The sequence below is a fragment of the Artemia franciscana genome, chromosome 16 (genome assembly GCF_032884065.1).
Source record: "Artemia franciscana chromosome 16, ASM3288406v1, whole genome shotgun sequence".
In the NCBI taxonomy this organism is placed as follows: domain Eukaryota; kingdom Metazoa; phylum Arthropoda; class Branchiopoda; order Anostraca; family Artemiidae; genus Artemia; species Artemia franciscana.
The window spans coordinates 10,977,712-11,003,700 of NC_088878.1; the positions used below are offsets into that span (position 1 = coordinate 10,977,712).

General features: G+C 33.6%; 1 protein-coding gene across 1 annotated transcript in view; it reads right to left on the reverse strand.

Annotated features, from left to right (window-relative positions):
• Positions 1–25,989, reverse strand: part of LOC136037067 (discoidin domain-containing receptor tyrosine kinase B-like) — a 184,432-nt gene that overhangs the window by 17,135 nt on the left and 141,308 nt on the right. Inside the window, exons 11-13 of the mRNA XM_065719504.1 lie at positions 15,558–15,748; positions 11,903–12,025; positions 7,920–8,218 (exon numbers count right to left, since the gene is read on the reverse strand). Coding sequence (XP_065575576.1) covers positions 7,920–8,218; positions 11,903–12,025; positions 15,558–15,748 — 613 coding nt within the window. The remainder of the gene's footprint in view (positions 1–7,919; positions 8,219–11,902; positions 12,026–15,557; positions 15,749–25,989) is intronic.

Genomic DNA, 25,989 nt, shown 5'->3' on the forward strand with positions numbered 1-25,989 from the left:
CGATATTGAGAAATAAGGGGTGGAGAAGGAGGCCTAGTTGCCCTCACATTTTTCGGTTACTTAAAAAGGCAACTAGAACTTTTAATTTTTAACGAACGTTTTTATTAGTAAAAAATATACGTAACTTAAGAATTAACTTACGTAACAAACTTTCACAACCTTATATTTTTATTATGTATACGAGGGGGTTTGTACCGTCGTTAATACCTCGCTCTTTACACTAAATCCTAAGTTTTGTCCCAATTCTTTAAGAATGACCCCTGAATCAGAAATGCCGTAGAATAAATAGTTGAAATTACTAAAAATACTTTAGCATAAAGAGCAAGGTATTTATCTCCTCCTAAATACCTCGCTCTTTATGCTAAAGTATTTTTAGAACCCCTCATATGCGTAATAATCTCTGTTCGTTTTAAGTTTCAATGTTACTTCTTCCTTTCATTTGAAAAAACGTTTTCATGTTTATTTTTCATTATTTTCTTATAGTAATGCTAGAGAATCCTGCGCCCTTGTCATTGAATTTTTCTTCCCCCATGACAGATTCCTCCAAGGAAAGATCCTCCAACATAGCCCCCTCTCCTCAGCCCCACCCCCAAACAAAATAAAATCCCCCTGAAAACGTCTGTACACTTCCCAATAACCATTACTATATGTAAACACTGGTCAAAGTTTGTAACTTGCAGCCCCTCCCCTAGGGATTGTGGGGGAGTAAGTCATCCCCAAAGACATAGTTATTACGGTTTTCGACTATGCTGAACAAAATGACTATCTCAAAATTTTGATCCGTTGACTTTGGGAAAAAAATTAGCGTGGGAGGGGGCCTAGATGGCCTCCAATTTTTTTGGTCACTTAAAAAGGGCACTAGAACTTTTCATTTCCGTTAGAATGAGCCCTTTTGCGACATTCTAGGACCACTTGGTCGATACGATGACCCCTGGGGAAAAGAAAAAAAAAAAAAAAACAAAAAAAAAACAAACAAACAAATAAACACGCACCCGTGATTTGTCTTCTGGCAAAAAATACAAAATTCCACATTTTTGTAGTTAGGAGCTTGAAACTTCTACAATAGGGTTCTCTGATACGCTGAATCTGATGGTGTCATTTTCGTTAAGATCCTACGACTTTTAGGGGGTGTTTCCCCCTATTTTCCCAAATAAGGCAAATTTTCTCAGGCTCGTAACTTTTGATGGGTAAGACTAAACTTGATGAAACTTATATATTTAAAATCAGCATTAAAATGCGATTCTTTTGATGTAGCTATTGATATCAAAATTCAATTTTTTAGAGTTTTGGTTACTATTGAGCCGGGTCGCTCCTTACTACAGTTCGTTACCACGAACTGTTTGAAACATGCTGGTACTAATACGCGGCGATAATGGTTCAGAAAAATAGAATAAACATTTACAAAAAGGCACCATGACAATTGCCTTATCCTGCCCTTTATATTCTAAGAAAATAAAGAGAAGATAATTAAAATATAAAGCTCTGAATTTAATATATTTATATTTCATTTATAAATATGCGGTTACCAAGGCCGTATCCAGTGGGAGTCAAGTACAAGGTTTGAACCCCCCCCCCTAAGTTTCTTAGTTTCCTACCCACTAAGTTTCTGTCTGACAGATAAAAAAAATGTACATAAACACATTTTAATACGCCTTTTAAAGTTTTTTAACCCTCCCAAAAAATTACTCCCCAACGAAAATCCTTGATACACCTTTGACGTTTAATCGAATAATTTCATTCGCAAAACGGTTAACTCGAAAACCATTTTCAGTAAGCTGGTAAAAAAAAATTAATGGATATATATATATATATATATATATATATATATATATATATATATATATATATATATATATATATATATATATATATATATTGCTCATTCGGATTTTAATATACGAATCAACTGGTAGAATAAGTAATTTTTACCTTTTACATTTAGTTTGATTGTCTTTTTGTTTTAGCAAATATAAACACACAATAAAAATAACCACCGAAACTAGTAAAATCCTAGATATCAAATGGGGGTTTGATTTTAGTTTGAGAAGCCTCCATTTCTTTTTGTTAACGTCATAAAACGATCCATGCAAGTTTTTTTTAAGCTTCATTGAAATGGGCGTTGAGGCATCAAAATTACTAAGGGAAAAGGACAAAACCCTGATTTCTTCTGTGTCTGTTTATGTATTTACGTATCGGAGCATGCTTACCAGAAATATTGCTTAGAATTCAACCGGCGAAAGCTTTTGGCATTTTTGGGTTTTAATCTTTATCTTTAGCGAATATTATAAATTTTAAGACTTAAGAGTTGTTCCATTACTTAGACATTCAAATTTTAAAAAAAGCGTAATATTTACTGAACTTGGTATTCAAGCCCTTACTTTAGTCTTGAACGAGGGAAACGAACAGCTTCCAGATATTTTATTTTGATTTTTTTTTTCTTTGTATGATTCAGCATAAAACTCCACATATCACAAGCTTTTAAACACTTATTAAATAAAAAAAAACAGATTTTTTTAGCTGAAAGTAAGGAGCGACATTAAAACTTAAAACGAACAGAAATTACTCCGTACATGAAATGGGTTGCCCCCTCCGCAATCCCTCGCTCTTTACGCTAAAGCTTTTAATTGTTTTAAAAAGTAGAATTGTGGCAAAGAGTCAAACTTTAGCGTAAAGAGCGAGGGATTGCGGAGGGGACAATCCATTTCATATACGGAGTAATTTCTGTTCGTTTTAAGTTTTAATGTCGCTCCTTACTTTCAGCTAAAAAAATTAGTTTTTTTTTTATTTAATTTCTGAACGTTTTTGAATTAATGCATGTTTGGTTTTGGCTCTCCGCACATAAATTATTAAAATGAAATTTGTATATTAATTCTTTTTTGGCTAAATGGCTTTCTCTTAGTTTTGATCAGACTATTTTGAGAAATAAGGGGTGGAGAAGGAGGCCTAGTTGCCCTCCAATTTTTCGGTTACTTAAAAAGGCAACTAGAACTTTTAATTTTTAACGAACGTTTTTATTAGTGAAAAATATATGTAACTTAAGAATTAACTTACGTAACAAACTTTCATAACCTTATATTTTTATTATGTATACGAGGGGGTTTGTACCCTCGTTAATACCTCGCTCTTTACACTAAATCGTAAGTTTTGTCCCAATTCTTTAAGAATGACCCCTGAATCAGAAAGGACGTAGAATAAATAGTTGAAATTACTAAAACTACTTTAGCATAAAGAGCGAGGTATCTATCTCCTCCTAAATACCTCGCTCTTTATGCTAAAGTATTATTAGAACTCCTCAAATTCGTAATAATATCTGTTCGTTTTAAGTTTCAATGATACTCCTTCCTTTCATTTGAAAAAAGTTTTCATGTTTATTTTTCATTGTTTTCTTATAGTAATGCTAGAAAATCCTGCGCCCTTTTCATTGAATTTTTCTTCCCCCATGACAGATTCCTCCAAGGAAAGATCCTCCAACATGGCCCCCTCTCCTCAGCCCCACCCCCAAACAAAATAAAATCCCCCTGAAAACGTCTGTACACTTCCCAATAACCATTACTATATGTAAACACTGGTCAAAGTTTGTAACTTGCAGCCCCCCCCCCCAGGGATTGTGGGGGAGTAAGTCATCCCCGAAGACATAGTTATTATGGTTTTCGACTATGCTGAACAAAATGGCTATCTCAAAATTTTGATCCGTTGACTTTGGGAAAAAATGAGCGCGGGAGGGGGCCTAGATGCCCTCCAATTTTTTTGGTCGCTTAAAAAGGGCACTAGAACTTTTCATTTCCGTTAGAATGAGCCCTCTTGCGACATTCTAGGACCACTTGGTCGATACGATGTCCCCTGGGAAAAAAAAAAAAAAAACAAACAAATAAACACGCATCCATGATCTGCCTTCTGGCAAAAAATACAAAGTTCCACATTTTTGTAGCTAGGAGCTTGAAACTTCTACAGTAGTGTTCTCTGATACGCTGAATCTAATGGTGTCATTTTCGTTAAGATCCTACGACTTTTAGGGGGTGTTTTCCCCTATTTTCTTAAATAAGGCAAGTTTTCTCAGGCTCGTAACTTTTGATGGGTAAGACTAAACTTGATGAAACTTATATATTTAAAATCAGCATTAAAATGCGATTCTTTTGATGTAGCTATTGATATCAAAATTCAATTTTTTAGAGTTTTGGTTACTATTGAGCCGGGCCGCTCCTTACTACAGTTCGTTACCACGAACTGTTTGATAAATTTTCTAGAGAATTTTTTGAAAAAAAATAATCCTACGAAATAAGCTGTTTTAAATGGATTTCATTTTTTTCGGAAATTATAAAATCAAATGAAAAAAGCTATAGTAGCTGCAATACAAAATTGATTCAGTTGAATATAATTTCCCTCGAAATGACTTTCAAAAACAAATAACAAAGAACAAACAATAAAATTTTTTCAATATAAGAATCCTAAAAGCTGGTAATTTTACCAAATTTACCCAATAGGCCGGTAATTTTAAATTGAAATTATCTTAATGTATCTTTCAGTATATTGTTAGTGTTATTTACTATTATTTTGTGTATTTTAGTATTATTTTATACTGAACTTTTTATTAGGTAAGGCCACGATTATTTTTAAAGAACAATTTGCTGTTATATTCTAGATAGAAAAACAACCACAGACAAACCTTAAACGTATTTTGATTCCTATAGGGATGAAAGAAGAGAGAAAGGGGTATCAAATCCCGCCCATGCTGAAATCTTTTCAAACTTACTATTTCGGCATTTTTCTGGAATTTCCGCACGACTTTTGCGGTTTGCAATTACAACTAACACGATTGCTCGGTTCAGACGTTTAACGAATCCACCAAATCCTCTTAAATTAGAGCCTAGAATTTAGTTTCATGCACATAGAACCCACTCGCCCGAAAAAAGACAGACAGTCATAAAAAAGGTTTTTTTTTTAATCACCAAGCCTAAAATGATACAAATTAGAGGGTTCTTGCGTAACCTAAAATAACAAATAATTATCTTGCGTATCAAACCATTTGGGTCGTTCTTTGGAGTTTCTGAAAGCGAAAAATTTCAATTATTTTCAAGAGTTTAATATAGCTTCGTAACAGATTGTACTTTTGAATCACGTTTAATTTAGTAAATGGAGGATCAGCTTTCTATCAGAAGTAAAATCTTTCTGTTTTATTTTTGTTGTGCTTTATTTTTTACTTTTTAAATTTTTTCCTTTGGTATGATTTTATGTTTATGTATCTAATTCTGATTTATTTCATTACCTTTCAGCTATTTAAAATAGTTTTGTAATAGATTATATCTTTGGACCCTGTTTAATTTAGTAAATGGATGATCAACCATTCGATCAGAAGTAAAATCATTCTAATTTATTTTTTTAATTGTTCTTTCGGGAATATAAAGAACCTTTACAAATATACTTTAGATTTCTAGACAGATTTTATCACAATCAAGAATTAAGGAAGTAAAGATTCATCCTGTAATATTTCAAAGATTACTTTTTTAAATAATGTAAAGCTTTCACATATATTGGAAAGCTACTGTTTTATTAAAAGATTAAAAAGATAGACTTTTCAAAATATTGAAGTTATACTCGTATTCCTAGAGAAAAACCTCTTTTCATATTAAACCAAGTAGAAACTATTTTTTTTGTTCACTCGTGAACGGAAGGAGAATAGAAGTCACTTCAAGTTCACTCCCAATAAAAAAATAGTTCAATACAGAAAAAGGGCTAAAAGGGGAGAGAGAAAGTGAGGGGAGCAAGAGAGGGATGGATAAAGAAAGAGGAACAGACGAAGAAGACGAGCTGAGAATAAAAAAAACATAATTACAGCTTCTTTTTTTTACTGAGATCCAAGATATAATTACACAAACCAAAATAAAGAATTCAATGTTTAGCTGGAGCCCCTAATTAAATTAATCTAGAATTGTTGAGTAAATTACAACGGCTTTTGTTTGCTTCCAAAAAAATATCGAAAAGCGCAAATAGTAATCAAAAGAGCAAAAATGAGTGAAAAAAAGTTTAAATGAATAGGAAAACTTTTCTAGATTTTGTTTTGAGACAAAATTCTGCTAATACTTTAAATTTTCTTTGCTTCAAACCAACATTGCTTAGAGCTTGTTTACTGGTGATATTGCCTTTTCATTTGCAACGACAAAGTTAAATATGTACGATATGTACGATAAGCAGTAGAATATGACGAAAATGCCACAAAAAAATCCGCGGATTTGACAAAGAAGATCCGATATGTATAACGCAAGCAAAACTTAGTAACCAATTAAGACTCTTATAAATAAGCGGCTCTTCAAAGTACATCTTGTTTACTTATTCAAATCAAAAAGCAAAAGTAATAGGAACATAAGAGACGTTTCGAATACAATTCATACTTCAAAAAACATCTATTAGCAGTTTAGAATAGTTTGGGTTTTACGTAGGCATTATTAGCATAGGCCAAAATCACGTAATTCTAAGGTTTATGAGATAGTCTGAAGTCTAACTGATTTTAGCTTTGAACAAACAAGTATAACAAAAATATTCTAGCTAGTGCAAAAAAAAGACCTACATTTTCTATTGACTTCCTTAATAAGAGAAAACAAAATAAATCTTTACTTTGGAAACCAATCTATTGAAAATTTAACTGTGAAAATTTAAATAAAAAAATCCGTTATTCGTGAAAAATTTATTTACGATAAGACTTGTTTACGGGTCAAGTAAATTATACAAACATTGCGACTTGGAGAAGTAGCATAGTAACCTGATACAGAGTTAGTTATCCAAGGTGATAATTCATTCCTGGAACATCTTTTGAAGAAAAAAAAAAAATCAAATGTAATAAGCTATGTTAAACGGATTTCAAATATTTTGGATTCAAAATCAAATGAAGAAAGCTATTTGGCATTAGTTGTAATACAAAATTGAAAAAGCAGAGTATAATTCCCGCAGATAAAAGTTTCAAAATTTAATTTCCCCAGAAAAAAACATTTATGTCGAAAACAAGGCAAAACGCCTGTAGCTTTTAATGTATATTAAACAAAAAACAAGTTTTTAACTGCAAGTAAGAAGCGACAATAAAACTTAAAACGAACAGAGATTACTCCATATATGAAAGGGGCTGTCCCCTCTGCAACACCTCTCTCTTTACGCTGAAGTTTGACTCTGTCACAACTCTACTTTCTAAAACAATAAGAAAAACTAATTTTCTCAGGCTCATAACGTTTGATGGGCAAGACTAAACTTTATGAAACTTATATATTTCAAATCAGCATTAAAATATGATTCTTTTGATGTAACTATTGGTGTCAAAATTCCGTGTTTTAGAGTTTTGGTTACTATTGAGCCATGTCGCTAAAAGATTTATCAATCTTTTGATAAGTTTGATAACTTACGTACGAGTTAGATAACTTATGCAAACAGTGCAACGTGCAGAAATAGCAGGCTAACCTGACATTTTCCTCTTTAAATTATTTATCCCAGATGACAATTTTTTTCCGGAACAACTTTTGAAAAAAAAATAAGAAATCAAGAGAAATAGGCTGTGTTTAAGGGATTTAATTTTGTTTGCAAACTAAAAAATTTAACCAAGAAAGCTCTTCAATATTATCTGCAATACAAAAGTGATTAGGTAGAACATAACTTCCTCAGAAATAAATCTCAAATTAAAAGTATATGTCAAAAACAAACCAAAACGCTTATTATTTTGTGGATTTTTTTTAAACTTAAAAATTGAACCAAGAAAGCTGTTCGATATTACCTGCAATACAAAACTCATTAGGAAGAACAGAATTTTCCCAGAAAAAAGTTTCATAATATAATTTCCCCAGAAAAAAAGTGTATCTCAAAAGCAAACCAAAACGCTTATCACTTATGTACGAGTCAAATAACTAAAAATCAGGTGTGACTTGCAGTAATAACATGCTAACCTGATATACTCCTCTTTAGAGTTATTTAGTCCAGTTGATAATTCTTTCGACTTTAGGTACTGAGTAAGATCACCATGTTCCAGATATTCCAGTAAAACGCAAAACGGATCATCATTAGCACATACACCAAGAACACGGCAAATATTTTGATCATCTAAGGCTGCAAGCATCTGCACTTCTTGGAGAAAGGCAGCCTTGTCCTTTCCTGATGTCGGGGGAAGAAATTTCGCTGCAACAACAGTCTTACGAGCCCCATACATAGAACCATAATCAGGAACAACAGTTTCTGCCACGTATATCTGAATAAGACAAACATGAAAGGTTGACACAGATGGCACTGTGCATATTTAGATAACATGAATTATAAGGATATTGAAAAAGAGAACTTATTTTATTACTATCTTATTTATTTGAATTTTTTAACGTTTTCATATTTTCCTAATATGAATTTCTACTGACTTCTAATCTTTGTTCTTTAGCTCTTAAACATCATAGTTCTTCAAATTAGAGTTTTAGATTTTTCTCTTTTTCAAAATATTCCTTCATTCCCAACTATTCTTTTTAGTTTTTCATGTTTTCAGTCATTATTTTTTCACTCTTACTGGTTCCTCTATATCGCGTATGTCTGATGATTTCCTACTATTATTTAAATTTTTCTCCTTATAATTCATTCCGTTTGTTTCTTTATCAGTTTTATAAGTTTTAAGTTTTTCAGTTTGGCAAGTTCATAAAATTTCGTTGGCAAGGGAGCAACATTTCTGAGACGGGGGTATATAAGAAATTATTCTTCTGCTTCCTGCAGAATATAAATTTGCCACTACAATTTATTCTCTAGTCCTTAAATAACTTTGTTGTTTAAGAACTCGAGAAACAAAAAAAAAATATACACAGATGTGACTCACAAAACTTTAAACAAACACAATTTTCCTTTAAAAGTAGATTTTAATCAAATACCAGTGAAACAAATTGGTGGTCAAGTGGTTTAAATCAGACTGCTTCATATGTTTTTCAACTTATTGTTAGAAACAATCTTTTTTAATAATTTTAAAAAAAAACTGACATTTTCTTGACTCTTACTGCTTTTCTTCAACCCTAAGAATAATAATACTACATACTGAACTAGTGAACCAATCAATAATCCTTTCTAAAATGTCTATATAAAATAATAAAGTTTATAAACAGTTCAGGTCTCTAACCTTACATGAGTTTTTTTTCTTAGATACATATATATGCTTTTATATATTTATGCTTATTTCCACTCGTAAAGTGCAGAATAGCAACTAGCAACCAAACGGAGGAAAGCAGAGAAGATAAAAAGACTTCTAATAACAAAAGCGAAAAAAGGAAAGTGGGCGAACCCTTGGAGCATATTGCAAATGAAAGCTAAATTTTGTAATTTGCATGCGTCTCGTCATTCCCGGGGGTCTAACTTTCCTATGGTGTTATATGATCTTTCCACTTGGAGTTCTAAAAATGTTGACATCACAAGTCTGCAATTTATTGCACTTAACTTTACGCCGTACTAAAAAATAGCTTTACACTACAAAAGCAGAAAAAAACGGTAAATAAAGATTCTAAAAAAAAGTGCTATCAATGAACTAGCAACCCCCGTCTTGTATACAGAGTGTTATTACTATTTTAATTCAAGGAGTGCAAGAAAAGTGAACAAAAGAGTGTGAGAGAAAGAAAGCGTATTATTTAAGAGTTATTCAGAGTGGCTAGAATATAAGGTTAGCTTTAACCATAGGGCAACTAGACCAGGCTTTCTTAGTCTTCCAGGCAAAAAGATAGTTACAAACACCCCAAGGTATGTGAGGTATTCTTGTTGATGCAAGATGTGTTCCCCGAGAGAGACAGCTACTGGATCATGGCCACAGCAATTAAAAACGAGGATATCGATTTTATTTTTTAACTAAACACAAAATATTGAACCTTTTTAATTTGGCATGCATCCAGCTTATATTCAAAATGTTTTCGGTATAACTTTTTAAGAATATATCAATACCTTTTGACACAAAGGTCTTGTTGACGTTCGGTTGAAGTTCAACAACAAATTAATTGAACAAAGGTAAAATATCAAAGCACCTTTCCAATACCGTATTAACGTTCATAAGGTCATATTAACATACGGTTGAAGTTCAACAACGAATTAATTGAAAAAAAGGTAGAATATCTAAGCACCTTTCCAATGCCATATTAACGTTCATATCAACGTTCGGTTGCAGTTTAACAATGAATTAATTGAACAAAGGTAGAATATCAAAGCACCTTTCCAATGCCTTTTTAATTGTAATCGCTGGATTGAGAACTGTGGTAAAATGGACATTGACTCAGGCTCTTATGAGTGACACACACAGACCCTACATGTTACATATAGCCCTGATAATTGAGGAGTTAATACAATAATTACGGTAAATGCCACAACCATGATAAACAATATATGGGCCAATATAACAATATATGGGCAATATATGGAGCGCATGGGCCATATAAACAATATATGGAATAAAACGCGTTAAGAACACGTAACCTGGTCATAAAAGAATACTCCGTCATGAAACCGTTTGCGATAATGAACTGCAAGATGAGGTGGCATCGCGGTATTAGTAAGTAAACTCTAAAAAAAAGAGTTTCGATAATAATATACTCATCAGAAGAATTGAATTTTTACGATAATTCTAAATATATTAGTTTCATTAATTTTAAAGTTGCTCATCAAAAGCAACGAGCCTAGACACACACGGAAAACAAAAATAAAAATTAATTTAAATTTCAATAGGTTTTGGGTGTTACTATTTTTACTATTTTTTTTTCTTATACGTTTCCGTTCAGTATTTATTTTGCATATTTTTAATAAAAGTCTATTAATTAAACATAAAAAAAACTATTTCACATAAATAATGTTGATAATGACAAAGAGTCATTGAAGCAAGGATAGCATTTCATAAAATCCTATATTTCAATAAACCAAAAATAAAATTGAAAATATTATGAAGTAAGCTGATTTTAAAAAGTTATTCATTTATTGTTCAACTTATTGAGGCGAGCGCTTCGTCAACAATTAAGTTCAATATTATAATAAAATAACGAAAATGGGCCAAGATTGAAGGGGAACGGGCGTTGGGCCGTTCCAAAAGTATGAGAGATTGTATGAGTAATGCTTATATGACTTTTTTATTGCAAAGTGGCTATTAAAAGGTTGCTCATTTCAGAAAATAATGGAAAACCGGCCATTCACTTTTAAAAAAAAATTTCTTCAAGTATATGTATTAGGCTGACAATTAATCCATCACCTAAACTATCATTATTCTACAGAAGTGTACAATGTGAAGTTGTATTTAAAACAATCACTCACTTTCAGCCTCAGAGGCATAATTAACTTTGTAAAAAAGGCAAGAAGCGAATAAGAAATTAATTCTAAATTCTTGAAGAGCAATCGATCACTCAAGAGGCCTTTTTGAGTGGTTCAGATGCAAAATTGATAGAGCAAATACAAGAAACACTGTAGAAAATTGAAAAATGATAAATCGGTGGTACTGATTATTATGTAATAAATATCTGGTAGAAGAAACTCTTGCCATTTTTTTCATTTATGTGTTTGGGAATGGAGAATGGTGTGTGGGAATGGAGAATGTGAAATGGGAATGGAGAATGTGTTCGGGAATGGAGAATGGAAAGTTGTAGTAAATTCTCGATCGGTTGTAAAAAAATGCCATTAATTGTCATTGTCAAAGAATTCCAATTGAGCGTTTGGGTACGTAATGAGTCAAATTAGATTACAGAGTTGTATAATTAACGAAGAACATTTTATTGCTCAATTCACTGAATTAGCTTTTAATTAAAAAAAAAATTACAATCGTGCAAATTTTATTGGCGGTAAATTTACGAACAGATTGGAATAGTAGCAGTAGCTGATTCAGGTCTGGCTGGATAAATTTATGGGGGCCAATATACTGTTATATAAAGTAAATTATTAAACTTACCGTTCCAAAAGTTCCGCTTGCGATTCGCTTTTTGAGTTGCAAGCTTGACATGGAGATATCAGGAACAATCATTTTCTCAAATTGCTTCCGGAATGATTGAGTATTATTCATTCTTTCTGAGCTCTAGTTGAGGAAAAAAAGGAATAAATTAGCCAACTGTGTTTAATCATTTTAAAAATTGAGTTTTTTTGTTCTGTTATTGAGTGAAGTATTGTTATTAAATTCAATACAATTGAGTTAATTAAATTGAATATTGCTGTAATATTGAATATTAGTGAATCAAACAGTTCGTGGTAACGAACTGTAGTAAGGAGCGACCCGGCTCAATAGTAACCAAAACTCTAAAAAATGGAATTTTGATACCAATAGTTACATCAGAAGAATCGAATTTTAATGCTGATTTTAAATATATAAGTTTCATCAAGTTTAGTCTAACCCATCAAGAGTTACGAGCCTGAGAAAATTTGCCTTATTTTAGAAAATAGGGGGAAACACCCCCCTAAAAGTCATAGAATCTTAACGAAAATCACACCATCAGATTCAGCGTATCAGAGAACCGTTTGTAGAAGTTTCAAGCTCCTATCTACACAAATGTGGAACTTTGTATTTTTTTGCCAGAAGGCAGATCACGGATGCGTGTTTATTTGTTGTTTTTTTTTCCCAGGGGTGATTGCATCGATCCAGTTGTCCTAGAATGTTGCGAGTGGGCTCATTCTAACGGTAATGAAAAGTTCTAGTGCCCTTTTTAAGTGACCAAAAAAATTGGAGGGCACCTAGGCCCCCTCCCACGCTAATTATTTTCCCAAAGTCAACGGAATTCTGAAATAGCCATTTTACTCAGCGTAGTCGAAAAATCTTATAACTGTGTCTTTGGGGACCACTTACTACCCCACAGTCCCCGTGGGAGGGGCTACAAGTTACAAACTTTGACCAGTGCTTACATATGGTGATGGTTATTGGGAAGTGTACATACGTTTTCAGAGGGATACTTTGGTTGGGGGGAGGGGTTGAAAAGAGGCGGTATGTTGGGGGATATATTTGGGGAGCTTTCCTTGGAAGAATTTGTCATCGGGGAAGAAAATTTTCCATGAAGGGAGCGCAGGACTTTCTAGCATTATTTAAAAAAAAAAAAACAATGAAAAAATAAATATGAAAAAGTTTTTTTTCAACTGGAAGTAAGGAGCAGCATTAAAACTTAAAACGAACAGAAATTATTACCCATATGAGGGGCTCACCTCCTCCTAATATTTCGCTCTTTACGCTAAAGTATTTTTAGTAATTTCAACTATTTATTCTACGGCTTTTTTGATTCAGGGGTCATTCTTAATGAATTGGGACAAAATTTAAGATTTAGTTTAAAGAGCGAGGTACTGACGAGGGGGTGAACCCCCTCATTTATGTAATAAAAAATGAGAATACAAAAGTTCGTTACGTAAGCTAATTTTTAAGTTTCGTATATCTTTTACTAATAAAAAAATTCGCAAAAAATTAAAAGTTCTAGTTTCTTTCTTAAGTCAAAAAATCGGAGGGCAACTAGGCTTTCTCCCCCACTCCTTTTTTCTTAAAATTATTCGATCAAAACTATGAGAAAGCCATTTAGCAAAAAAAAAAAAAAATGCAAACTTGGTTTTAATTATTCCTCTGAGGAGAGCCAAAATCAAAACATGCATTGATTCAAAAACGTTCAGAAATTAAATAAAAAAAACAAGCTTTTTAACTGAAAGTAAGGAGCGACATTAAAACTTAAAACGAACAGAAATTACTTCGTATATGAAAGGGGCTGCTTCCTCATCAAGGTTTCGCTCTTTACGCTAAAGTTTTTTACTGTTTTAAAAAGTAGAGTTGAGAGAAAGAGTCAAACTTTAGCGTACAGACCGGGACGTTGATGAAGTACAGACCGGGACGTTGATGAAGTACAGACCGGGACGTTTTAATGTAAAGGAAATATAAACAAATTACTCCATTCCGTTTTAAGGAAATATAAACAAATTAATCCATTCCTTCCAAAGAATACATGATAAAAACTTTGAAAATTTCGTCAAACTACTCTTGTGTTTCTTTACCATTTCTCATTTACCAATTATCTTAAACTTCTACATTGAAAATGTTATTTTTAAAGGAAATGTAAACAAATTACTCCATTCCTTCCAAAGGATGCATGATAAAAACGTTGAAAATTTCGTCAAACTACTCGTGTGTTTCTTGAATTATTGAAGGATTGACATAAGATGGTGTCTACAGGGGCCTAGATTCCCTGATATTTTGAAAATATATTTAAATCGCAAAATTTCCATATAAAAATACTTTTTGGTATTTCCATGGAAAACAATTGAAAAATTGATTTTAAAAAGTATGTTTTTCCCTACCCAAAATTTTTTTGATTTGACATTTGTGCTCGTTTTAATATTCCTTTTTATTATCATTTGAATTTTTCTTACTTTGTTCTGTCACACTTTCCATCATGTTTTGTCAAACTAGGCTGTCATCTTTCAGATATTTAGTGGAAACCTTTTTTCCAACAACTAATTTTAAGCTGAGAATCATTTCCAGGATATCTCTAATTGGTGGAATTGTATCAAATTATCGCATCTGGTTCTTTGTTCTTAGATTAGGGTAATGATTAGGAAAATTGCCTCATCATACTGAAAATGGAGCTGACTTTGGCAGAGGTCAATGGGTCTTTTTATCTTGAAAAAAAAAACTAATGCTACATTGATTCTAAATAACTAAACCTAAGTTAAATTTTGAACTAAGTGCTTTAGTAGAACGCACAAAAATAGAAAAGATTACTTTCTTATCCTTACGTGTTTAAAGCTTGCTTTAATTCTATTGGTTTATCTTTGTTGCTTTTGATTACTCCATCACACTACAAAAAATTATGTTCACGGTTTATTTTGTTGTTAATTTTTATTATTATTCATGCAAAAATAAAAATAAAACAACTCATTTAAAAACACTAATGGCAAGATTTCAACATCTCAAGATACTTATTGTACCTCTTTGTTGTAATAATCTTTACAAAGAAAAGATGATAATCAATAGACACATTAATGGAGAAAACTTGTAGTGGCAAATATTTTAAATTGTCAAAATATTCAAATTCAATGCCAGACTTTTATATGAAAACAAATTAAATACAAAAGCAAGTGTTTAGTAACTGGTGCTTTAAACTACCAGTTCGCTTAGAAAATCTTAGTATACACTTCGTTACAAACTTGAATAAATAAAGAAATATTTCTCAATTTCTCAAAGGTAACCAATTGACTTTTGTCGTTTTTTGTTTGTTGGTGGTTCATTTTCATCACCTTTCATACTGATTGTTGATTTTTATTCAGGCCTAGTGAGGCGATTATTTACCTGAATAAGCTTTCCTACGGGTTTTGTTGTATTTATTATTTATGAATAAAATCCATTTCTTTCTTTAAAAAAATGTTACAGCGGGATCGGTAATCATATATTCAGGAATGTAGCTCCAGCATGTTTATTGGGGGGGGTCAAGAGGGGTTCACATCCAGAGAGTTGAGGGGCAAAGGCTATATAATAATTTTTTCAACTATTAATGTTTTCAATTTTTTCAACTACTCCCTTACTCCTCCCCCAAACGGCGCCACTATACACATTATAAACTAAACTAAACCCAAATTCTTAGCACTACCTTTTTTGACGAACTATTAGTAGAGCCACTTTTGGAAGACAAAGCACGTGACATCGAACATTCGTGCAAAGGGCCAAGGGTGGATTTGTCAACGAAAGTCGAGAACTCTTGAGAGGGTGCACAATGATCCGAAGAGTTGTGAGGTAGTAACGGTACCCCTTGAACATCGGGCATAGCATACTCGTACGTATCTGTAAATAAATTGATAAATACTTTTATAATTTAAATGGATGGATAAAGACCTTGATCGTAATGTAAACATATCCAAGAGAAGAAACCTGATTGAATTTCTTTTAATTAAAACTTTTGCGTCATCTAGTATATTCGTTTCGAGGGAGAGGGGTAATTATATGATTGTCACTGACCCACCTGCATGCTGTGTGTGATATATTCATGTTTCTGAGATATTTGCTAGAAACAGCTTGCTATGTCTTAAAATCACAGTTCACTCCTCCTGATCAACATTGTCCTGCTGGTTCCCCCTTTGAGAAAAGCGTAAAAACAGTGTTTGACAAATTTCTTAGACGTGTATAACTTGTAGGCGTAACACTGACATTAATGTAAAATTCGAAAATGAATTTCCTGTTTTTAACGGAAAAGTCAAGTATGATGATATTATTGCCCCAGATGATTGGTGCGCAGTCCAAGCGACAAAGCATCACAATGATAGGAACAGTTCGCTACTTCATTCTATTACTCAAAGATTTGATCCCAAGTAGGAAAAGGGAATTTTTAGAATAATTTTTTTTTATAACCACATTTAAAAACATAATAGCAATTTGTATTAAGTTAAGTAAATCTTGAAATGAAAAAAAAATCATGTTTAAAGAGTGAAGCATGGCCTATCGTAATTAAATTTTAACAAGAGCTCATATGGCACTTGTGACGAGGCGAGAAGAGCTAAGAGCCAAGAGATCATTTGGTATGAGCTCTAACAAAATTCTATGAATCAATAGATTGATTTTAAAAGGAAAATAAGAGGCTTAATGCCGGTCAGGATTTAAGATAAGAGCTCTGAGTCAAGATGTCCTTCTAAATATCAAAATTCATTAAGATCCGATCACCCACTCGTAAGTTATAAATACCTAATTTTTTCTAATTTTTCCTCTCTCTTTAGCCCTCCAGATGGTCGAATCTGGGAAAACGACTTTATCAAGTCAAATTGTGCAGCTCCCTGACACGCCTACCAATTTTCATCGTCCTAGCACGTCCAGAAGCACCAAACTCGCCAAATCACCGAACCCCTCCCCCCAACTCCCCCAATGAGAGTGAATCCAGTACGATTCTGTCAATCACGTATCAAGGACATTTGTTTATTCTATTCACCAAGCTTCATCCCGATTCCTCCACTCCAAAGTGTTTTTCCAAGATTTCCCCCTCCAACTCCCCCCAATGTCAAAAGATCTTGTCGGGATTTAAAATAAGAGCTCTGAGACATGAATTTCTTCTAAAAATCAAATTTCATTAAGATCCGATCATCTATTCGTAAGATAAAAATACCCCAATTTTCACGTTTTCCAAAAATTCCGGTTTTCCCCTCCAAATCCCCCCAATGTCACAGGATCTGGTCGGAATTTAAAATTAGAACTTTAAAGCACAAGATCCTTCTTAATATCAAATTTCATTAAGATCTGGTCACCCTTTCGTAAGTTACAAATACCTCAATTTTCAAAATTACCCCCCCCCCCAATTCCACCAAAGAGAGCAGATCCGGTCCGGTTATGTCAGTCACGTATCTTAGACAGGTTTCTATTCTTCCCATCCAGTCTCATCCTGATCCCACCGCTTTAAGTATTTTCTAAGATTTCCGGTCCCCCCAACTGCCCCCCCCCCCAATTACGCTTGATCCGGTTGAGATTTAAAATAAGAGATCTGAGTTATGAGGTTCTTCTAAATATGAAGTTTCATGAAGATCCGATCACTCCTTCGTAAGTTAAAAATACGTCATTTTTTGTTATTTTTCAGAATTACCCCCCCCCCCCCCAATAGAGCGGATCCGTTCCAATTATGTAAGTCACGTATGTAAGACTTCTGATTATTTTCCCCACCAAGTTTCATCCCGATCCCTCCAATCTAAGCGTTTTCCATGATTTTAGGTTCCCCCACCCCAAACTTCCCCCAATGTCACCAGATCCGGTCAGGATTTAAAATAATTGCTTTGAGTCACGATATCCTTCTAATTATCAAAATTCATTGAGATCCAATCACCCGTTGGTAAGTTAAAAATACCTCATTTTTTCTAATTTTTCAGAATTAACCCCTCCCCCAACTACCCCAAAGAGAGCGGATCCGTTCCGTTTATGTCAATCATGTATCCAGGACTTGTGCTTATTTTTCCCACCAAGTTTCATCCTGATCACTCCACTCTAAGTGTTTTTCAAGTTTTAGGTTTCCCCCTCCCAACTCCCCCCCCCAATGTCACCAGATCCGGTCGGGTTTAAAATAAGAGCTCTGAGCCACGATATCCTTCTAAATATAAAATTTCATTGAGATCCGATCACTCGTTCGTAAGTTAAAAATACCTCATTTTTTCTAATTTTTCAGAAATACCCCCCCCCCCCGCCAAATACCCCAAAGAGAGTGGATCCGTTCCGTTTATGTTAATCATGTATCTAGGACTTGTGTTTATTTTTCCCACCAAGTTTCATCCCGATCCCTCCACTCTAAATGTTTTCCAAGTTTTAGGTTTCCCCCTCCCAAATCCCCCCCCCCAATGCCACCGGATCCGGTCAAGCTTTAAAATAGGAGCTCTGAGACACGATATCCTTCTAAACATCAAATTTCATTGAGATCCGATCATCCGTTCGGAAGTTAAAAATACCTCATTTTTCCTAATTTTTCAGAATTACCCCCCCCCCAACTACCCCAAAGAGAGCGGATCCGTTCCGATTATGTCAATCATGTATCTGGGACTTGTGCTTATTTTTCCCATCAAGTTTCATCCCGATCCCTCCACTCTAAGTGTTTTCCAAGATTTTAGGTTTCCCCCCTCCAACTCCCCCCAATGTCATCAGATCCGGTCGGGATTTAAAATAAGAGCTCTGAGACACAATATCATTCCAAACATCAAATTTCATTAAGATCCCATCACCCGCTCATAAGTTAAAAATACTTCATTTTTTCTATTTTTTCGAATTAACCGGCCCCCCGCCCAGATGGTCAAATTGGGAAAACGACTATTTCTAATTTAAGCTGGTCATGTCCCTGATACGCCTGCCAAATTTCATCGTCCTAGCTTACCTGGAAGTGCCTAAAGTAGCAAAACCGGGACCGACAGACCGACAGACAGACCGACAGAATTGGCGATTGCTATATGTCACTTGGTTAATACCAAGTGCCATAAAAACGGATTTTAAAACAAAAACTGTCAACTGAGAAAAAATTGCCAGTTGCATTCAAAATAATAACTATTATTTCTATTAATTCGAATAGTAAAAGTTTTTGCAGAATAAAAGTCATAGAAATTCTAAAAAAGAGATTTAAACCCCTCGAAAAGGGCATCGGATAGAAATTAAAAGTATACCATTGGAATCGCCATGGTATACCCTGTGCAGGGGAATTGCAGCACCTCATCTTGAACAACAAGGATAATTACTTTTTTGCATGGAAAGCACTGATATGTCTCCTTCTTCTATTTTTTCCCTAAGGGAAATTACATCAAATCAGTCGTTGTAAAAACTAGTGCTTTATTGAAAACCAAGCTTGCTTGAGTGTCTTAAAAAAGTGTAATTGTAAGCTAAGAGCTATCGATATCATGGTCATTGAGACATTTTAAATTTATATTATTCTTTCGGGTCAATTTGTGCTTTCAGTAAAGCGATAGTTTAAGAATTCTAAAGAGAATGGAAAATAGCACAATTTATTTTGTTTGAGCTAGTTTTACAGATAATCGTAATCGTGAAAGCAGTTTTTTTCGTTCGTTTTAAGTTTCAACGTCACTCTTTACTTCCTTACTTAAAACTTTCGTTTTGTTAGATCAATCAATTCTAAAAACCCACGAGTCTCTAGTATGATGATTAGTGAATCAAATTCATTTTGTTTTCACAAATGCAACTAAAAATTGTTTAGGTCCTCATTAAAAATTTAGGTACTACATTAGCAATTAATGTAGTAGCTATCGAGCGCGCATTTAGGATTTTTCAGGGGGGAGGGTAAATTTTTTTTTAATGCATCAAAAATTTGTTTATATGTATTTTTATTACGTTTTTACTCCAGGGGGTGTCATACCAGTAACTTCCCCCAAGATATGGCATTTGCAACTTGATCAGCTAGTTACTACATCACACTATTTCAGAAGTCCTAAGTTAGCTCTTATATAAATCATTGTTACTATCAAACAGTTCGTGATAACGAACTGTAAGTAAGGAGTGATGAGGCTTAATAGTAACCAATTCTCTAAGAAACAGAATCTTCATGATAATAAATACATGAAAAGAAATGAATTTTGATGCTTATTCAAAATATGCAAAATTAATCAAATTTAATGTTTTCCGTCGAAAGTTACTAGCCTGAGAAAACTTACCCAGTTCTGGAAAGGGGGGAAACACTCCAAAAAAAATCAAGTAATGTTAATGAAAATAACATCATCAGATTCAGCATACGAGAGAACCATACTGTAGGGGTCTCAAGCTCCTATGTACACAAATTTGGAATTTTACATTTATTGCCGGAAGAAAAGATCACGGATGAATGTTTATTTGTTTGTTTTCCCCAGGGGTGATCGTATAAAACCAGTGATCGTAGAAGATCGGGAGAGAGCTCATTTGATAGTAAATCAAAAGTTCTAGTGCCTTTTTAACTGACCAAAAATATTAGAGGGCATCTAACCCCCTCTAACGCTCATTTTTCCCCCAAAGTCGCCCGATCAAAATTTTGAGATAGCCATTTTTTCAGCGTAGTCTAAAAATCTAATAAATATATATTTGAGGATGACTTGACCCCAACAGTCCCCGGTGAAAGGGCTGTAAGCTATGAAATTTGTCCATTGTTTACATATGGTTTTGGCTATTGGGAAGTATACAGATGTTTTTCATGTTCTTTTTTCTGGTGGAGGGAAGGGGCAGGGGCTACGTGGGAGGATCTTTCTATGGAGGAATTTTTCGTGGGGGAGGGGAATTTTACATGGAAAGGAAGCCATATTTCCCAGAATTATTTAAAAAAGATGATCCGAAACTAAATTTTAAAAAACAAGTTTTTTTCAGGCAACAACTTTAGCGTGAAACAAGACTTAGCACTAAAGTTTCTCTTGAACTTTTAAAAGAGCTTATAATTCTAATTAAACAGCTTTTGCGATTCAGTAATCATTCTTAAGTAACTGGAGCAAAAAAAAACTTTAGCGTAAAGAGCGAGGTATTAAGAGGGTGACCCCCCTCATATACCTTATAATTTCTGTACCTTTTAAGTTTTAATGCTGCTCCTTACTTTCAGTTTAAAAAACCTTTTTTTTCTAATATCGTTGGAAAAACGGTTGTCGCTATGGCATCGTTGGCAAAATATCGTCGGCAGACACTGTTCTTTATTATTAAGTACTATTAAGTATTAAGTACGTATTATTAAGTACGTTAAAATGAAGTAGCTACTGTAATTCTGGTAATCAATACTAGGTTTGTTCGGACTGACTTGCTTTTATCCCTTCAATTTCCGTAATACATACTCTACTGGGGAAATTAAAAGAAACAAATCAAGTCAAAGGGAAGATTATGTTGACACAGAGCAATGATTAAAAAAAAAGAATAATATTTAAGGTACTGTTTTAATTTGATGCATTCAGGAAAGTATCATTCTTCTACCAGTCTTTATTCAACTGACAGAGTTTAAAAGCTATATATTCTTTTCTTCAGCCCAAAGATACTTAAAACCATATGTATATTTGCTAGGTTTTACTGCAAATTGATATATTGAAGTAATTTAAATCGTTGGATTCCAAGTTAAACGAAGGGGCTGGCTTGTGATATATTTCCTTTTCCTCCTCTCGTGCGATTGTTTTAATTATTATTATGGGTATTACATTCATGTATGTATTGATATATGTATATGATAAGTGCATGTTTATGAATGAACAAAAATTCGAATTTGCATATATATATATATATATATATATATATATATATATATATATATATATATATATATATATATATATATATATATATATATATATATATATATATATATATATATATATATATATATATATACATACACACACACATATATATATATATATATATATATATATATATATATATATATATATATATATATATATATATATATATATATATATATATACAATATATAGTCTTATCCCAAACACCATGGCTTTTTCTGATATTTTTTTCTCAGCGCTTGTTTTTGCTGTTGGATTTGTTAGTTTTTTAGCTTTTTTTCTTTTTGCTTTTTTTCTATTACTCGACAATTTACACGTAGTATACAGTGGATTACAAATAAATTATTATAATTATTATTACTATTATTATTTTTTGAGGGTTTTCCTATTTTCCAAGCATTAAATTTTTGCTTGTTTATTCTTTGGTCCCTCTCTTTCCCCGATTTTTACCTCTTTTTAATGACGGGAAAAATACATTACAATTAGGTCGTCTCTTATTCCCGCACAGCTTGTTTTAAGCTGTGGACAATTTTTTTTTCAGGCTAAAATAATAAAGTTTTGACAGATTATTTAAATAAAACTGTTTGTCCAAAAAAGGTTTTCAAAGAAGGGTTTAAGAGCCATCTCAAAACCTAGAACCTAGAATTAATTTAATTGTTTAAGCTTGAAAACCAGCAATTATTATGAATGAACGAATGAAACAGAAATTAAAATGAATAATCACAAAAGCATAAAGATAACAGATGCTTCTTTGGATGAATAGATGACTCCTAAAACGAACAAAAATTAATATGAATAATCAAATAAAATTTAAGACAAACAAAAATTACCACAAATAAAAGTAGGACTGTAATCTCCTCCTTGGACCCTCTAAATGGCAGAGCGTCATTTGCACTTTATTGAAAATGATTTTTATCTACCTAAATGGAATTTTTTATTTGACCACATTTAGGAAGTCGTGAATTGGTACAATCCAATATTTTTCCGAATGTTATTTCCTCTGTTTTTCTGTTTCGTCATATATAAATGCTTATTAAGCTGAGAGCTGAACGGAGGCAAAGCAAATATGGGCCTATTTTGAGTGGCACGAATCAAATGGACAAATTGTCTTCGAAGTTTTTTCCCTTCACTGTGTTCAAAAAGCCCCTGTTTATATGTTGTGTAAGCTTAAACCAATCGGAGAAAACAAAATTTATTTCCCAATTTCAGGTACACATATCCATGCAGCCAAACTCTAAAACACCGCTTGACCTAAAGACAATCAAATATAAGTTTCCAGCCAATGAATAAATTAACAAATAAATCAATAGTAAAAAAATATAAAATTTTGTCCTATTTTATCATGCCGTTTTCGGAGGAGGGGGACCATATCCCTAGGCCTAATTCTTTCTTATACGGAATCTATTTGGCCCAGAGAATTACGGCTTTAAATTTAAATCAGTTCAGAAAAAAAAAGAATTTATTACCACCTGTTCAGGAGAGACAATTTTGTTTCCATTTTTCCTTGTGCATTGAATTTTTCTTGGTTCAAGTACTGAAACCAGGGCCGTATCCAGAATTTTTTTCGGGAGGGGAGAGGGGTCTTACAAAATATTTGTTTGGAAAGGTTTTGTACTTTTTTAAACACGTCAAAAATTTGTTCATATTCATTTTTGTTACGTTTTTACTAGTTGGACAAAGATTTCGGGGGGGGGGGACTCACAACCTCTAACCCCGTGGATAGGCATTGTTGAAGCACATAAGTTTTTAGCTCATCAGAAAAAAAACTTTTTAGTCCTTTTCGAGCCCTGTTCTTAGAGGACCTTACGCCCAAACAAATTTTCAATATCAGGTCCCTCTTGGCCCTAGAAATTACACAAACCAATTTTAGACTGATCAGTGAAGATTTTTATCATTGGGCCCCTTCAAGCCTATCCCCTTCGAAGAAAAATTATATGTCCCCTTAGCCCAGGCAATGATCCTGAAGTCTCGAGTTTCTCAGACAAAAGATTTATTTTTGCCCTTTTTGGACCCCGTTTTCAAGTGAATCGATATTTTTTTTTCTTTTTTTTTCAAACTGGGAACCCCTTGACCCAAAGACTTTCAGATGCAGGTTTCAAGCCCATTAGAAAAAAATAAAAATAAAAGAATGATAAAAGAAACGGTGCTAATTTTAGGTGCCCCCTTAGGTGCCCCTAATTTTAGGTATCCCTGGTCTAATTTTTTGCATGAGTTTTTTTTTTGCTCAGAAGCTTACAGTTGTAAGTTTTAAGCCATTCTGAAGACACTGAGTTTTCACCCTTTTCTGAGTTTTAGAAATTTTTGTTTCTTCTGAGGGGAATCAACAGTGACGCCTTCGTGACCCAAGGAATTAACAAAATAATTTTTGAGCAGGTGAAAAAAAAGCCTTTCACCTTTTTTGGGCCCCTACAAATTGTGAGAATCGTGCTTGTATAGTACTTTTTTTTACGTGAGATACCTCATGGGCTCTTATGGTTGCAAGTTTCAAACTGAGTACGGAAAATAAGCTATTGGACCTGTTCCTTGGCCCCCTAACAGCCTCCACTCTCTCAAAAATGTTTGTTGCCATTAGTCCAGACAGTGAATCATAGAAGTTTCAGGCTTATAGTCAAAGCTAACCCATTTTGGGGGGGGGGCCCGTGACCCAACTAAAAATGATTTTGATCTTGTGTCTGTCCCCAGCTCCTGGAGAATCGGTGATTTTTCATTTTTTTTTTTTAATAGGGTCCTCCTGGCCAAGGGAATTAAGGATATAAGTTACAAACCAATCATATACAACCCTTCTTCGCGCCCCATTTTGGTGGGGCCCTACCCCAAAACTAAAGTTGTTTTTGTATCTTAGGTTTCTTTTTGTTCATTAGATTTCAGTTTGGATTTTCAACCCATTTTAGAAAAAAGGTGGGCCCTTTTTTCGATGGAGTCAATATTTTCTGGGTCCCATTAGCACAAGGACAAGGATACAAGTTACAAGCCAATTGGTCAAACAGTTTGTTGACCGTTTTCAAGCCCAATTAGTGGGGGATCCTACAATTTGTTTTTCGAGACAAATTTTGTGGGGCTCTTCTTAGTCCGGCAGCTTTCGGCTGCAATTTTAAAACTACACAAGGACAACCAATATATTGGTCCATTTGTGAAACGTGTTAAAAACCTGTTTCTCAATAAAGCATGTGCTATTTTCGACCTAAGGATCAATCCCTTGAAGTTTTTAGCCAATCAGATACCCAGGATTAAACATGCCACCCCTTTTCTACTATAAAATCCATCCCAAAACTACTGGCAATTTCCATGTTTTACAGCCCTTGCCATAGGGACCTGAGGGTCGGGGTTGTTTCATCCCTGAAGCCCTGTTTATTGAACGTTTTAATAATTTTATGCAAAGTGGCAATCTGAAAATTTTGATTCAAAATCATGAAGTTTAAGGGGGGAATAGAAGGTAAAAAAGGGCACGGGATGGGGACTGGTTGCCCACCAACCACTTTTAAGTCTTGAAATGGTAACAGAACTTTTAATTTCCAATCAAATGAGCTCCATTTGAAGTTTGTGATCGGGAGAAAAAACATGCAAGAGATTGGCTTTTTAGCATAGGTAACACTAGAGTGTTTCCTTTGAAAAGGATTATATTTTTCTGGATAAAAAAAAACAACTCTTTTTACGTTTTCAGCCAATTTCGGCGGGGTTTGAAGGGGAGGATGGCTGAAGTGTCCAAGACCCCCTAGTAAGCAATCTCGAGCAATCTTCAAGACCCCGGTCAAGATTAGACATATAAGAGTAGCAAATTACAGGTAGAATTTCCCAATATTTGGGCTTCATAAAGTAACAAGTATACATCTCATTTTCAGCACGAATGTTTTGTCAAAATCAGATTATTTTAGTGGACAACATTTCTGTTTCTTAAAACATTAAATAAAAAAAAACAAGTTTTTTTTAACTGAAAGTAAGGAGCGACATTACAACTTAAAACGAACAGAAATTACTTCGTATATGAAAGGGGCTGCTTCCTCATCAACGCCCCGCTCTTTACACTAAAGTTTGACACTTTATCTCAACTCTTCTTTTTAAAACAGTAAAAAAATTTAGCGTAAAGAGCGGGGCGTTGATGAGGAAGCAGCCCCTTTCATATACGAAGTAATTTCTGTTCGTTTTAAGTTTTCTTGTCGCTCCTTACTTTCAATTAAAAAAAATGTATTTTTTAATTTAATTTTTGAACGTTTTTGAATCAATGCATGTTTTGATTTTGGCTCTCCGCAGAGGAATAATTAAAACAAAATTTGCATATTTATTTTTTTGGGCTAAATGGCTTTCTCATAGTTTTGATCGAATGAT